General features: G+C 40.4%; 1 protein-coding gene across 1 annotated transcript in view; it reads left to right on the plus strand.

Annotated features, from left to right (window-relative positions):
- Positions 1-14,792, plus strand: part of LOC150091527 (dynein regulatory complex subunit 2-like) — a 149,629-nt gene extending 134,837 nt beyond the window's left edge. The window contains exon 10 of the mRNA XM_090384347.1: positions 14,662-14,792. Within this exon, the coding sequence (XP_090240473.1) occupies positions 14,662-14,743 (82 nt within the window). The 3' untranslated portion in view covers positions 14,744-14,792. The remainder of the gene's footprint in view (positions 1-14,661) is intronic.
- Positions 14,793-15,138: the final 346 nt, after the last annotated feature.

A 15,138-nucleotide genomic window follows, 5' to 3' on the forward strand; every position in this document is an offset into this window, starting at 1 on the left:
ACCTGCGGCAGCCACGACGGAGCCGCGGCGACAGACACAAACCAGTGCACCACAACCGCGGCACCCCCGGAGCCACAGCAAACCTGAACAAAAGTGAACACTTCTAAGTTAGTAATTACTACAATTTTACAGTTGACAATATAAATACTTGGCAAAACAGCCACTGTCACAACAACACTACGGCCGAAGACACAACCAGTGTCCCTAACCACAGCGCTACCGCAACAGCAACTTAACAGTTCTAAGGTAGTTAAGAATATCTTATAATTATCATAGCTATACAGTTCACAGTTATCTTTGCTCGTCCTACAGGGTTTAATTTCATCTTGAGGGGAAGCACCTCATTCAAGACACACATTCTTGCAGGGCTCAATCCTGTCCTAGAGTGTGTGGAGATGAGTTCATTGTGTGTTTTGCGAGTAGAAGGACGGACAAGCCAGTGTGGCAGGGTAGTTAACGGGAAACATGATTATTGCCAGTGGCTTCGACCCAGTCCTGTAGGGCTATAACCAAGTGAAATTCTCGATTGCTCAGCTTCTCGTAGATCTCGGTCCTGTCCTATGAAGGTAGGGTCCTCACTAATAAATAAAAAAAAAAAAAAAAAAAAAAAACGCACATACTGAAGACACTATGTGGCCTATGACATCGACCCAGTTCTTTAGGGCATGTTCAGTGTTAGTCACTAATTTCAAGGAAGCTACATCACAGTTATGTGTGCTCCGCTGCTCCTAAGCTGTGGGATGTCTTGTTCTTGAGTCCTTACTTTTGCTTCTTATTCAGTTCAGTATAATTGTGCTTCCGTTCTGCGTTACTTCCTATTTTCTTGTTCTGTTGAGTCCCTTCCACTTCATTCCTTCTTTTCATTTTCCCATTTACCTACTGTCTCTCTGTGCTTCCTGCTGGAGGGCCGCCCTTCGCCTGAATAATTTTCCTGCAAAAGCTGAAAGAAGTTTGAGCGATTCTGCCCCAGCTATCAGTTGTGGGAATTCTCCAGCGTTAGTTACGTTAGTCCCCAATAGCAGGGGATGTCTCAGATCTGTGTAGAGGTAACAGTCAAGTATGAGGTGTTTCACTGTTTCTTCTTCGCCGCATTGACAAAGGGGGGAGAGAGTTAGGCCTAATTTGTGGAGTTTGGAGTTGAGACTACCATGTCCTGTGATTAGAAAAGTAGTATGCATGCTTGGTGTCCACCAGTTCCTGGATTTGTCTTGCAGATATATTTGTGGGAAGAAGGTGAAGGTGTCTCTTCCCTTAGTTGTTGTTTGCCAGATATCCTGCCATTTTGTGCCTATGTCCCTATAAATTCTTGCTTTGTTTTCTTTTATACTTTGGTTGGTGTCGTTGGCAATTCCTCCCAGCGTAGCCTGTATGCCTAGCCGTTGGTTGTGTGCCAGGTAGTGGTAGATTACATCAAAGTATACGGGTGGTCTCCCGCACAGTACCTGGAGGGCCTCAGTAGAAATTGTCCTGCATGCTCTGCAGGTTGCCAGGAGAAAGACTCTTTGTGACTGCAATAAGTATTTTTTGCAAGCCGAGTTCAGTGCTCTGTAACCCCAGGCCCCGGCTCCATAGCAGACAATGGGAATGTACAAGCAGGAGTAGTATAGGCTTAGTGTGGAGGATTTAATTCCCCATATGGCTTTTGTGATGTTAATGAGCCATCCTGCTATTTTCCTGATTGATTTGACGATATGCCTGATGTGTGGCAGAAAGGATAGCTTGTCATCTATCCAGATGCCCAGGTATTTATGCTGACGCACTAGTTCAATTCTTTGACCTTCTAATTTAATATTTGGTGGTCTATTGAGGTCGAGGTGGCCTTTGAGAAGGATTTGCTTGGTCTTTGGTATTGATATTATCAACTTATGAGTATTGCTCCATGTGTAAAGTTCCTGCAGGATTGTGTTTGTTTTATCCTTGAGTTCCTTGCGTGAGTTTCCTGGGATTACCAGGGCGAGATCGTCCGCGTATGTGATGGGTATAATCTCTCCATGTGGTAGATTTAGCCACCCGTCCAGCACCATATTCCAGCACAGGGGTCCCAGGACTGAACCCTGCGGGCATCCTCTTGTTATCTTTCGCATAACTGAGCAACAGCCCGAGGAGACTACTGCGCGCCGGTCTTGAAAGTAACTGTCCATAAGCTTGTAGATTGGAGCTGATACCCCAGCCTCTCGGAACCTCGCAAGGGCACTCGGCCACCATAGTGTATCGAATGCCCCTTTGAAGTCCACGAAGAGGCCGAGGACATATTTGTGGTTATAATTTTTAATTGTTGTTAGCATAAGGTTAATTGCATCTGTGGTGCACTTGTGTGGAGTGAAGCCTGTTTTGCCCGTTTGAATTTAGTGCCTTTGAGTTATAGTAGTTTCTGAGTCTTTGTGCCAGGAGTTTTTCCAGCACTTTCCCAAGGAAGGGTAACAGTGCTATTGGTCGATATGACGTGGCCTGGTTTGTCGGTTTTTCTGGGGACTTTAATATAATTTTCAGGTTGGCTGTTTTCCAAGCTGTAGGGAAGGTGCCAGCTACAAGACAGGAGTTATAAAGCTTTCTCAGCATATCTGGGCAGGTTTTCCATACCCTTTTTATTATGGAGACCTCAATCAGGTCTATTCCAGGGCTTTTACCATCCTTTAAAGATGTGATCGCAGCTTCTATTTCCTGTTCTGTAAACGGTGCCTCTTCTGCCACTGCAGTATATGTCAGGTGCTGAATCCTAATGTTTGTCTGTTCCAGGTTTTCTGGTACAGTTATATCTTGGTATATAATTTCATCTAATATGGTGTCCATAGTTGCACTCCAGGAGAGTGTTTCCGTTGTGTCAGGCTTTACTATTGATGCTAATGGGGTTGTTGGATGTAGCTTATTGATAAGTAGTTTGTACGGTAAGCCCCAAGGATCTTTTCCCAGTGTTCTTTGAATTAGTCTGTCCCATGCTAGTTTTTTCTCCTTTTGAATGTTATTGAAATAATTGTTCCTAGCTGTTTTGTACGTTTCATATAGAGTGGCCAGTTCTGCTTGATTGTGGTTGTTTCTTTTTGCCTTTTGGAATTCCTTCCTAGCCTTTCTTAGTTCCCTCCTTAGTGTTGCAAGTGCTGGGGTCCACCAGGGGACTGTTCTGGGCTTCCTTTGTTTGAGTGGGAAGGTTTTGTTAGCCGCCTCTTTAATAGTATCTGTGATATTCTGCTGGAGCTTGTTCACATCCCCATTTTGTTGTTCCAGTTGCTCCCTGGTAAGATCTATTAGATTCCTGTCAAAGTGTTCCCAGTTTGCGTTTTTAGTTTTGTACCTTGGGGTGTCATAGTTCCTGCGGAAGGTTGGTGTTGTAGGCAATGTGGCTATCGTGAAGGTAATGGGGTTGTGATCACTGGTTGTCCATGATGGATGTACTGTCCAGTTTGTTAGATTATATGTAAAGAACCTGTTTGTCATGGTGACATCAATATAAGATTGTCCATGTGCACTAACAAATGTTGGTGGATGACCTTTTGTATTGTGTACCTTTATGCTGTTTGCATGGATAAATTCCTCCAGGAGTTCTCCTTTGAGGTTTGTTGTGGGGCTGTTCCACAGGGTAGATGCTGCATTGGAGTCTGTCATTATTAGTATTGCTGATTGTGAGAGTGTGAGTAGGAGGTGTTCTAAATAGTTGAGGAAGGGGTCAATTGACTGCGTGTTTTGGCTACATCTCATGTATACTGAAGCCACATAAATGCGGCCAAATGAGCCTTCGAGACATGCACATGCTGCGTATTCTGTGCATAGTTTGTTTATCTTGGTGACTGTTATTTGTGGGTCTAGGATAGTAATGGCCGCCCAGACCCAGGTTCTTGCATTTCCTCCTGTACCAGTAGTTTCTGGGTTTGATGTCACCATTTGGGATCCAAAGGGCAATCCTTTTACCTTTCCTTTGTATGTATAGGGTTCTTGTAACCCTAGTATTGTTAGTTTCTCTTCTGTAGCAATTTTAGAGAGTAGGCGTGTTTTGGCTACATCTCATGTATACTGAAGCCACATAAATGCGGCCAAATGAGCCTTCGAGACATGCACATGCTGCGTATTCTGTGCATAGTTTGTTTATCTTGGTGACTGTTATTTGTGGGTCTAGGATAGTAATGGCCGCCCAGACCCAGGTTCTTGCATTTCCTCCTGTACCAGTAGTTTCTGGGTTTGATGTCACTATTTGGGATCCAAAGGGCAATCCTTTTACCTTTCCTTTGTATGTATAGGGTTCTTGTAACCCTAGTATTGTTAGTTTCTCTTCTGTAGCAATTTTAGAGAGTCCGTTCATTACTGATATTGATCTTTGGCAATTGAGTTGCAGGGCTTTGATGTGTTCCATAACTTTAGATGCGTATTCAGCTTTGTCAGTCATAGTCCGTTCTGGCTTTTGTTTGGTCAATGGCTCTTAAATATTCAGGACAACTCTGGTCTCTGTATGTGTGTTGATCACTCTTCTTCCTGTTCCTGCAATTAGGACAGATGGGTGGGGAGTCCTTCTTTGGGCATTCTGTGGTTCGGTGTCCCAGCACTCCACAATGACCGCAAGTATTTTCTGTTTGCTTGCAATATTTGGAGGTGTGACCATATCCCAGACATTTGTAGCATCTGGTGACAGTGGTGAAGTCTCTGACTCCATGGGCCGTCCAACCAATATAGACTTTCTCTACTTTTAGGAAGATTTTCCTGATATGGCCGGGTACTTCAAGTACCCAGTGAGTGTTGTAAGTTCTGGGTGCGAGCCTTCATTTTAAATCGCACCTTTATTTCTTGTAAAAAGGTGTCGTAATCCAATTCTGTGTTGCTGAGGTTCTTGTGGAACAGGTCCATAAGAAGTTCTTCTTCATTCATGTCTGTACTTATGTTATATAATACTATTGTTGGTTTCTGCTTTCTTAGAGGATCTACTTTTAAGTTAAGATCTCTGATCTTTTTGGTCTGTCTGAGTATGTCTAAGTCAGAGGAGGTGGCCGTTTCAATAATTACACCTCTTTCTCTGATTTTTCTGATTGACTTTATCTTCACACTTCGTAGCTCTTCTTTAAGTTTGGTTGTAATTTCTTTCTTAACTTCTTCGCTTGTTGCCAGACTCGACTGTTCATCTGCTCTGACAATAATTACATGTTGGGCCTGTGGCTGAGGAGGAGTTGGCACTCCAGCCAGTTTTGGGGCCACTGCTATTGCGGCGAAGGTGGTCTGTGATGAGGTTATTGGCTTTTTGATGGACATAAGGCATCTTTTTTCCAGTGCTGTGAAAATTTTTGTGATTTCAACTACTGTTGTAGCCAGAATATTTGGGTCTGCTTCCAGCGTATGGATCAATTGTTCCCTCAAGGTAAAAACACCCTCCACTGTGTCCTTTGCAGTGGCCTGTGCGGGAGTTGAGGTGTGAACTCTACCCGTTTTGGTGATTGCTGGAAAGTCTTCTTCAGCAGTGTTCAGGTTGCTGGTGACAGGTTCCTGTTCGCAGTCGTTAGGGGTTTTATTTTCAGTACCTTTTCTAATTGTGTGTGTTTGGGCAGTGTTAGAGTTAGTATTTGACCTCAGCTGGTTGTTAGTAGTTGTATTGTCTCCAGTGTCATTCTCTATTTTGGGTGGTAGGTGGGAACTGCCAGCAACAGATGTGCTTGGCTCCACTTGTTTGTCATATTTGGTTTTGTTGTCAGTGGTTTTTTCCTTCTTTCCTTCCTTCTCTCTCTGTTTTGGTTTTACTCTTGTCTGACTTTGTTGGGGAGTTGTGGCTCCTTTGCACACTCCAGCAGATTTAGTATTTTTGCTGGTAGGGGCAGCCAGTTGCTTGCCAGTCTCCCTAGCAGGGGTTTTTAAGGGTTTTTTCCGACTTGGGGTCCTAGATGTTTTCTCATACATTTCTATTGAGGTTGCATCAGAGTCGCTTGTTGTATTTGTCGACTCTTCAGAGGATTCACTAGAAGTATCACTTGTTGTGTCTTGTTTTTTCATTTCCTTCCCCAGTTAGGGAGGGTTTAGCCGCCAGAGGGCGCAGCAATGCTATTGTATAGAGTACCTTGTGTTGTGTACACCTGCAGTCTCCAGGTGTGTTTAAGAGGCAGGCGCACCTGAAGTTGGAGCCCCCTAGCTCAATTAGGGAGGGAGTTATGTAGCTTTGAAGTTAGCTGGATGAAAGGCCAGTGACACTTTCCATCCCGCAGAACATAGAGTTCTCGTTGTATGAAGTTTAAACTTGGTACCCTGACAGGTGAGGGCACAAGGAACCACCACACTAATTTTTGTGGGGATCGGACCACCCGTTCAAAGGTTATAAGTGATCTCCTCTCCTGTCCACCAGGGGGCATTGAAACTCCAGGGAGGATGAAGTAATTTTATTCTCTCCTCATATACTAAATATCAAACCCCTAGGACCATTAGGAGCTGAGGAATATGTATGTAAGGTTAGTGCACGTAGGGTTCCTAATGTTTTGGACACTGTTATACACTTTCACCAATTTCACTCTGGTCACCATGGAAACCAATGTACATATTTGATAACTCATAATTTCACGTGGAACGAATATTAAAACATGGGTATCACTGTTACTCTTAATTTTAATGAAGATGCACCTTTGAGTGACACAAAATGTCTGCCTATGGTGTGTGTATATACTTACATATAATGGCGGCCGCCAATGGGGGCATCCATATTGTATGCACGTAGCTATGGCAACAAGCAGGGAACCCTGTGATAACTGTTGTGTCCCCACAGCAACGTCACGGTGGCTATGTCCAAGCTTCCCGCCAGTTTCTTTGTCTGGACTATGGGGAAGAAGGCAGTATGGCTACCATTGCTATATGTATTTTTCCTATGGAGATGGGCAGTGCCAAAGTTTCAATTTTTTAAGGCTGGCTATGTGTGCTATTTCAATCTGAAGGTGTCCCCAGCATCACCAACAACCTCCCTGAGTTCCAAAAGCTGAAGGCACTTATTCACCACTTGCATGTGGGAGTAAGGCCACTACAAAAATTTAATACTGCCAGCCAAAAACCATAACGTTAAGTGAAATTCCGTTTCCATGTTAAACTAATGGCCAAAGTGATATTATAAACGGAATTTTAAAAAGCTCGCCGTTGCGCTAATTTTTGTCTGGCAGCCTCAAATAAAGTTTCAGTAGACTCACCACATTGAGATCTATCCAAAGATGTAATCCTTTTGATGGTATGAGCACTTAAACATTATTTTTTAAAGACACTTTTTAGGAGCACAAAAAGACACTACATTGCTGTATACAACTCTATCGAAGTCCACCCAGCAGAAAAACTGAACTCTTTTCTTGAATGCCTTTTCTACAGATACTTCCATGGGTATTGTTCTTCTGAATTGGCTTCTATAATTCCTGCTCTCTCTCTCTCTTTCAAAACAGTCCAAACATGTGCCGCCAACATCCATGTACTGTCTTATGTAAACTTATGTAAACTCTAGAAGGAAGGGGATGAATCAGATTGGTCCACTTGATATCGATGGGTCAACTGTTGATGACCCTGCTCAGGTAGCTAACAAACTAAATGAATATTTTGCATCGACATTCACACATGAGGAGTTATTCAGCGAGGGGAATGCCAGAGGTGTATTCAACTCTAGCAGTAAGCTAGAGAATCTTGTAATAACTGAGAGTAAAGTGGAGGAGAAATTGTTGAAGATAAACACAAGAAAGGCACCTGGGGTGGATGGGATCTATCCAGTTATATTAAAGGAGGCAGCAAAGGAAGTAAGCAAACCCTTAGCCATAATTATGAGAGCTTCCTTGGACTCAGGGGAGGTACCCATGGACTGGAGATGTGCAAATGTGACCCCAATTCACAAGGGAGGATCAAAGGCTGACACAAGTAATTATAGACCTGTGAGTTTAACTTCTGTTCCTGGAAAATTAATGGAGGCACTGGTTAAAGAAGCACTGCAGGATCATCTAGACAAGACTTCAGTTATAGCTCGGACAGAGCATGGTTTTGTTAAAGGGAAGTCTTGCCTGACCAATTTGATTGGATACTATGATGCAGTCACAAAAGAATTGGATGCAGGGAATAACTTTGATATTATATACTTGGATCTTAGAAAGGCTTTTGATACTGTTGCACATGGAAGACTGCTGCACAAATTGGAGCAGTGTGGCATTGGAGGCAAATTGCTGCTATGGATAAAGGGGTGGTTGAGGGGGAGAAGACAGAGAGTGGTAATCAATGGACACTGGTCATCATGGACTAATGTTATTAGTGAAGTCCCTCAGGGTTCAGTATTGGGTCCTTTATTGTTCTCTGTATTTATAAATGATATTGATGATGGTATATCAAGCTTAATGTCCAAGTTTGCAGACGATACGAAGGTTGGCAGGGTTGTCGAGGACACTACTGACACTATGCTGCTGCAACAGGATCTGGAAAGGTTGAGCAGATGGGCTGAGAGGTGGCAAATGAAGTTTAACATTGACAAATGTAAAGTACTACATATGGGAAAGAGCAACCCCAGAGCAATGTATCAACTCTGTGATACTACACTGACAGTAGTAGAGAATGAAAGGGACCTGGGGGTGGTTGTGCAGGCAGATATGAAGTTCTCTGAGCAGTGCAGACGGGCTGCAAGAGTAGCTCATGGTGTATTGTCAATGATATATAGGAACTTTTCTAGCAGGGATAAGGAGGTGATTATTCCCTTGTATAAGGCAATGGTCAGGCCACACCTAGAGTACTGTATACAGGCCTGGAGGCCTCATTTCAAGAAGGATGTAGAGCTGCTGGAACGAGTACAGAGAAGAGCAACAAGATTAGTGAATGGAACAAAGGGGTGCTCTTACGAAGAAAGGCTTAAGTTTTGTGAATTACAGTGTCTGGAGACTAGGCAACTAGGCACCAGCGAGGTGATCTGATAGAGGTGTACAAAGCCTTGAATGGTTTGAGCATGCTCAATGCTGATGGGATTCTTCCTCTTGCTCAGAATAATCACCTGAAAGGGCATAAGTTCAAATTGAGGAAAGATAGATGTAGGATAAATGTGCGGAAATTTGCCTTTAGCCAGCGGGTGGTTGGTTGGTGGAACAGACTTCCATCCCTTGTCGTGGAAGTTGATAGCCTAAATAAGTTTAAGGCTCAGCTGGACAGGTATTTCGAACGAACAGAGGGGTGAAGTGGAAGTGGTTATTTTTTATTTATTTTACTTTATTTTTTTTTTTGGCTGATGCTGTATAAGCTTGCTTTCTTGCATCAAATGCCTCTACTAATGCTAATGCTGTCCAACTTCAAACTCACAGAACCAACTTTTCATCTTCCTTGTTTATTCATTCAACTGCTGTTTTCTGGAACAACCTTCCTTCATATGTATTTCCTGAAAATTACAGTCTACAGAAGTTAAAGTCTAATGTCAACAAATATCTTCTTTCGTCTTCTCAACCTCCAACCCAAGCACAGTGCCAAGTGCTATAGGTTCTAATACCTCTTGTGTTTGGGGTTTTCATAAAGAAAAAAAAAAAAAAAGCTCCATAAATGCCTCAGGGAGCAAGAATACTACCAACTGGGCTACACCACAACTTTGGAAGGCCACGTGTTTAGCCTTTCCAACATACACAACCTCTTTGCAAATGCACATTGGTCATTTAATATTTCACTTCCCCCCCCCCCCCCCCATAAACTGCATCATTGGCAGATACACCATTTAGTCTGGCTTTCCTCTCTTCAAAGATGAGGTTCTTAAATCTTGCCATTCTCACATGGGAATCACCTCATTTCTTCAACTTCAATAATCCTCAGAATTCTGCTGGTTGAATAGTCCAACACCTGGATTGTGCACATCCCAGTGCCACACCTTCCATCATAGATCCTTCTCTGACATGAAACACTGTTTCTTTCTCTAATATCTTCATTAAGTCTCTTCAGGTGACCAACTCAGAACGAACTATCCCTCTCAGCACAAATGACAGGAAAAATAGCTTCCTCCAGGTGGCTGATACAAGCTATCTTGTAATTCCAACAAGGTCAAATTTCATAACCATTTATGATCCCAAAAGCAGACTACATCACTAGAACATCTTGCTCCATTCATAGATTAGCCAGACTCTGCCAGTTAACACTTTGACAATCAAGTATCATATAATGATCTATGCCTGTGGTGTTTTCTATCATTATTAGTTATCATTTTTCCTTTTAAACCTCAAGTTAAAAAAAAAAAAAAAAAAAACTACTCAATTTTCAAGTTTATATGAAGTTCAGCTTGAATCACATCAAACTGTTCAACATGGCATGCAAGTTTCATTGACATCAGAAACTCACTGCTTTGGATGCTACACTAGTGCTCCCTATTTTTATATATAACTTTAAGTAACTGAGACAGTAGCATTCTTTGACAAGTATGATTTTTACTTTCACTTATATATCAGTTGTTTGCATTCAATTTTTATGTATAGATTTCAAAAATTCTTAAAATATCACATAATGTCACAATTTTTTCATATATAGGATTTTGTGTTTACCTATAATATGTATTATCTTACTGCAATTTAGGGAAATAGATATGACACTGATCTGTTGTATTACTGCAGATAATAATGTTTGTACGTGCTCATAGATGGCAGTAATGTTGGTGAGGGTTAACATGTTTAACCTTGCCTGTCTGCCTCTCACTTAGTAATTGAAAAATGTTTAAGCAGAAGCAAAGGAAGAGTCTGAATCACCCTCGCAATTTCTGCTGTGTGTGTGGACAGTATATATCAAAAGCTCAGAGGAAGAAAATTTAAGTATTACCTATATGTACATTTTTGGTGCAACATTGGGGATTAGGAAAAAAACTTGGGCTCCACATATGTGCTGTTTTAACCTGTACTATGAATCTGAGGTGTGGGAAAATTAAAAGTATGCTGTCTGCTGTTTCTGTGGTGTGGCAAGAACCGTGCCACCACACTGATGATTACTATTTCTGTGTGATAAAATATCAGTGATGTCCAAAATAAGCAAACACAGCATCAAATATCCTAATATATCACCTGCAGTAAGGCCTGTTCCACACAATGAAGATCTGCTATACCAGAACCCCCAAAATCATGAGATAAGGAAGCAGTTATGAATATAGTGAGAATTCTTGTATTTCACACTCTGCTGGACTGACTACTTCAACAGATTTGGGCTACCCACCAGAAAATTATAATGCACTTGCAATTAATTAAGCAAGGAAAGTTAAATGACTTAATTCATGAACTAAAGAGCAAGCAGAACTCCTTTTTTCTGGGTTACAACAGTGCAACTTACTTGAAGCAGGAAATAAAATTGTATATTGAAAACATCACAAAGTGTTGTCAGAATAGTTTGTTATGGAGAATGTACATGTTTCTGTAAAGATGTTAGTGGTGGTCTGCAGAAACTGGTCATTGAAACACAATTCTAATGAATGGCATATATTTATTGATGCCTCAAAATTAAGGTTAAAGCAGTTTTGCTGCACAATGAAAATTCATTCCCATCAATTCCCCTACTTTGTGTTGTTGGCTTGAAAGAAACATATGGAAGTATGTCCAAGATCCTGAGTACAATAAAGTGCCATGACTTTGCTTGGAATGTCTGTGATGATCTTAACCTTCTGTTGCTATCATGGCACCAGGAAGGTGCCAATTTTAAAAATTTTTATTTTTTTAAAATTTATAAATGAAATCAAGGCCTCTCACTCACAAATTTTTGCCTACCAATGTTCTCTAACTGGTTATATGGTATTTTGATATACTATGAATTATGTGGTGTCTAAGAGATGTCAAGCAAGCAAAAGCATGTATTTTTCTTCTAGGCAAATCATATTTCCATGTGGCATTTGTGAGATGACAGTGACAGGTGTCTAATATTGTTTTTTTTTTTTTTTTTTTTTTTTGCTGGCTAAATGTGAACAGGCAGACAAAAATACAGACTTTCAAATTGTGTCTGCCAGATTGCTGTGCAAGCATCTGGAGGGAGAGCAGGAAGGAGTGTATTCAACCATTTGAGGTTAATTATGAGGGCATCTTTGGACTGAGGGGAGATTCCTTTGGATTGGAGAAGTGCCAATACATAAAGGCAGTTCTAGGAGTGAAGTTTGTAATTATAGGCTGGTTAGTCTGATTTCAGTGGTAGGAAAAATCTTAGAGGCAGTGATTAAGAGTAATCCAGGGACACTACCAAATACGGAGGATGCGGAAAGGTCAGGGAATGACCACCGCATATCCCTGGAGCATTATGGCCTTAGTTGGTAATGCTCCTAAAAACCAAATAACAACAACAACCAGGGACACTTAGATAGATATGGCATTCTGAAGGACACACAACATCGCTTTGTTAAGGATAAATCATGCTTAACTAACTTAGCAGGCTATTTTGACACAGTTACTCATGAGCTGGATTTAGGGAATAATTTCGATATAGTTTATTTGGATTTTAGCAAAGCATTTTTGACTTGGTGAGAGGTTACTGTATAAGCTTGAACAGGTTGGGATTACTGGTAAGATTCTAAGATGGATGGCTGCAGGGCAGAAGGCTGTGATTAATGGATATTCTTCAGCTTAATGTAACATCAGGAGTGGGGTCCCTCAAGGGTCGGTTCTTGGACCACTGTTGTTTCTCATTTTCATAAATTACATCAGTGAAGGGATAGAAGGCATGATTTAAAAATTTGCAAATGGTGTAAAGATTGGCAGACTCATTAAAATTTATTATTATTGTTATTTGGTTTTTTTTTAGGAGCATTAGCAACTAAGGCCATATTGCTCCGGGATATGCGGTGGTCATTCCCTGACCTTTCCGCATCCTCCATATTTGGTGGTGACGGGCTCGAACCCCGGTCTAATCAAGAAGCATGTGCTACGCACTGCTGCTCCTTCCCACCTGGCTACGGAGGCGCCCTCATTAAAATGATCAGTGCCAAGCAGTGCTCCTTCAGGATGACTTGAACAGATTTCAAAGATGGTCAGAGAAGTGGCAGCTGTGTTTTAATGCTGCTAAATGCTAGACCTTACACTTGGGGAATAACAACCCATAAATAAATTATACACTTGGTGGGGTTGAATTAAAAACAATGGAGGAGGAAAGGTATCTGTGAGTTACAATATGGACAGATGAAATTTTTTGAACAGTGTAGACAGGCAGCCAGGAAAGCCCATGGTGTTCTATTGATGATTTATCGAATGCTATGCTGTAGAGATAGGGATGTCATAATCACACTGTATAATGCAATTCTAAGACCACATTTGGAATACTCTGTTCAAGTATGGAGACCTCATCTGAAAAAAGACAATCTTCTTGAAAAGGTCCAGAGACAGGCAACTCGAATGGTGACATCAGCAGGATTACTGTATGAGGAAAGGCTCTGAGAGGGATTAGTAAAATGAAAGAAGGTGGAATTCTCACTGTTCTAATCAGTGGTCATAAATTAAAATTACAGAGCTTAAGATTTAGATTAATTAGATTGCAGAAAGTTTTCTTTTAACAAGCAAGTTGTTGATTGCTGGAACAAGTTGCCCTTAGTTGAGGCTACAGTTTGAATAAATTCAAATAAGTCTACTGGATACTTACCTGTGTGAGGGGGGAAGCATATGTTTTAATTTTATGTACTTGGTTGGGTTTTTTTTTTTTTTTTTTTTGCCAGTGTAGTAAAAGCCTACGGCTTCCTTGCACTGTATGGTGAATAAAATAAAATAAATAAATAAATATGTTTTGTATTGTTGAATTTAAAATCACAATTGTATCACACAATCATATTGTTATGAAATAAATTAGCACAAAAATGTTTTGCAGTTTTATAATTTTTCATTCTTGGGAGTAAAGACTTTTGACACACCTATAGAAACTTTTTTTTTTTTTTTGAGCTGTAGAATGTAATCTATATATTTTTATAATTAAGATAAAAATAAATCAGCTGTAAGTAGCTTATTTTTTGTATCATTTTATTAATTATAATTTCCAACACACAAAAATGTAATGGACATAAATTTTTGAATGTGTAAAGTGCAAAAAAAAGTTCCCACTAGGATTCCATGTTGTCATTCCCCAGAGGAGTAGTCCTTGAAATTTGACACAGCAAATCTGGAAGTGATAACACTATTGGATGTGAAGCATTTCTGGTGCTGCTCTTATTTTTGATCCTAATATAATACATTCTGAAATTTTTAATGAATCTTCAAAATGTCATGAAATTTACTCCTTTCCAGTGCAAATTTTAGTTGTGAGAACATGAATAAATCACGAGGGAGTCAGATCAGAAAAGTACAAAGAATGAGGGGACCATAACTGTATTACTCTCATTGTATTAAAAAAAAAAAAAAAAAAAAAGCTTTTTTTTTTTTTTTTTTATTCTGAGCCAAACTGTCATTGGTTACCCATCGCAGAACACACCTGCTCGTGACAGGCTGAATATATGATAATTCCTGGCAAGAATAACATGATTTTATTTTCATATCTAGCTTCTTGCAATTCCTTTTTATTCCCAAAGATAAAATTTCATGACATTTTAGAAATCCAAGAACATTCACAGGATGTATTGAAAGAGATTACAAAACAAGGCTGTGGAACTGCTTCCAGCAGTGGCAAAATCACTGGACTTGTTATAGCAAGAGGTGGGGGTGACAGTATGCAGTACCAAGTAAGTGGTAGAACTTTTAGATCCACCTATTATAATATATTATTCTCATTGTGATTTTTATTGATTTTCAGTATTGTGAAGCCAGAGGTGAATTTGGCAAAGAAAAGCAAAACAACAGTACAGGAAGCTGCTCTTCTTGTGAAATACATGTAAACAAAAACTTCCATGAATCAAAAATAAAATCTAAATTTTGTACAGGTTACAGAGGAATATTTTGTATTTATTTTCATTTGTGATTAAAATCATGTTTACCACAGGATGATAACTCCATTTAGTTTATATTAAAGATAAAATTAAAACCAGAGATTTCTTCCTGGTTCTTTCATTTACAGTCGACATTCATTCACACATGCTTTGTAGCATACATTAATGCTAGTTTTACTGTCCATCTGTATTTTTTATTTTAGCGTGTCCAGCTTTTGTAAGTAGAATATTCATAATTTTTCAGTAAATTGGCATGCTGCTTTATGTAGTGTGTCAAACTCAGAGGTGCTCGTGGGCCAACTAGTGCACAACATTGTAAAACAATGGTGTGCACTTGTCGGGCC

This window comes from Mastigoproctus giganteus, chromosome 1 (genome assembly GCF_048544385.1).
Source record: "Mastigoproctus giganteus isolate SK-2022 chromosome 1, ASM4854438v1, whole genome shotgun sequence".
Lineage (NCBI taxonomy): Eukaryota > Metazoa > Arthropoda > Arachnida > Uropygi > Thelyphonidae > Mastigoproctus > Mastigoproctus giganteus.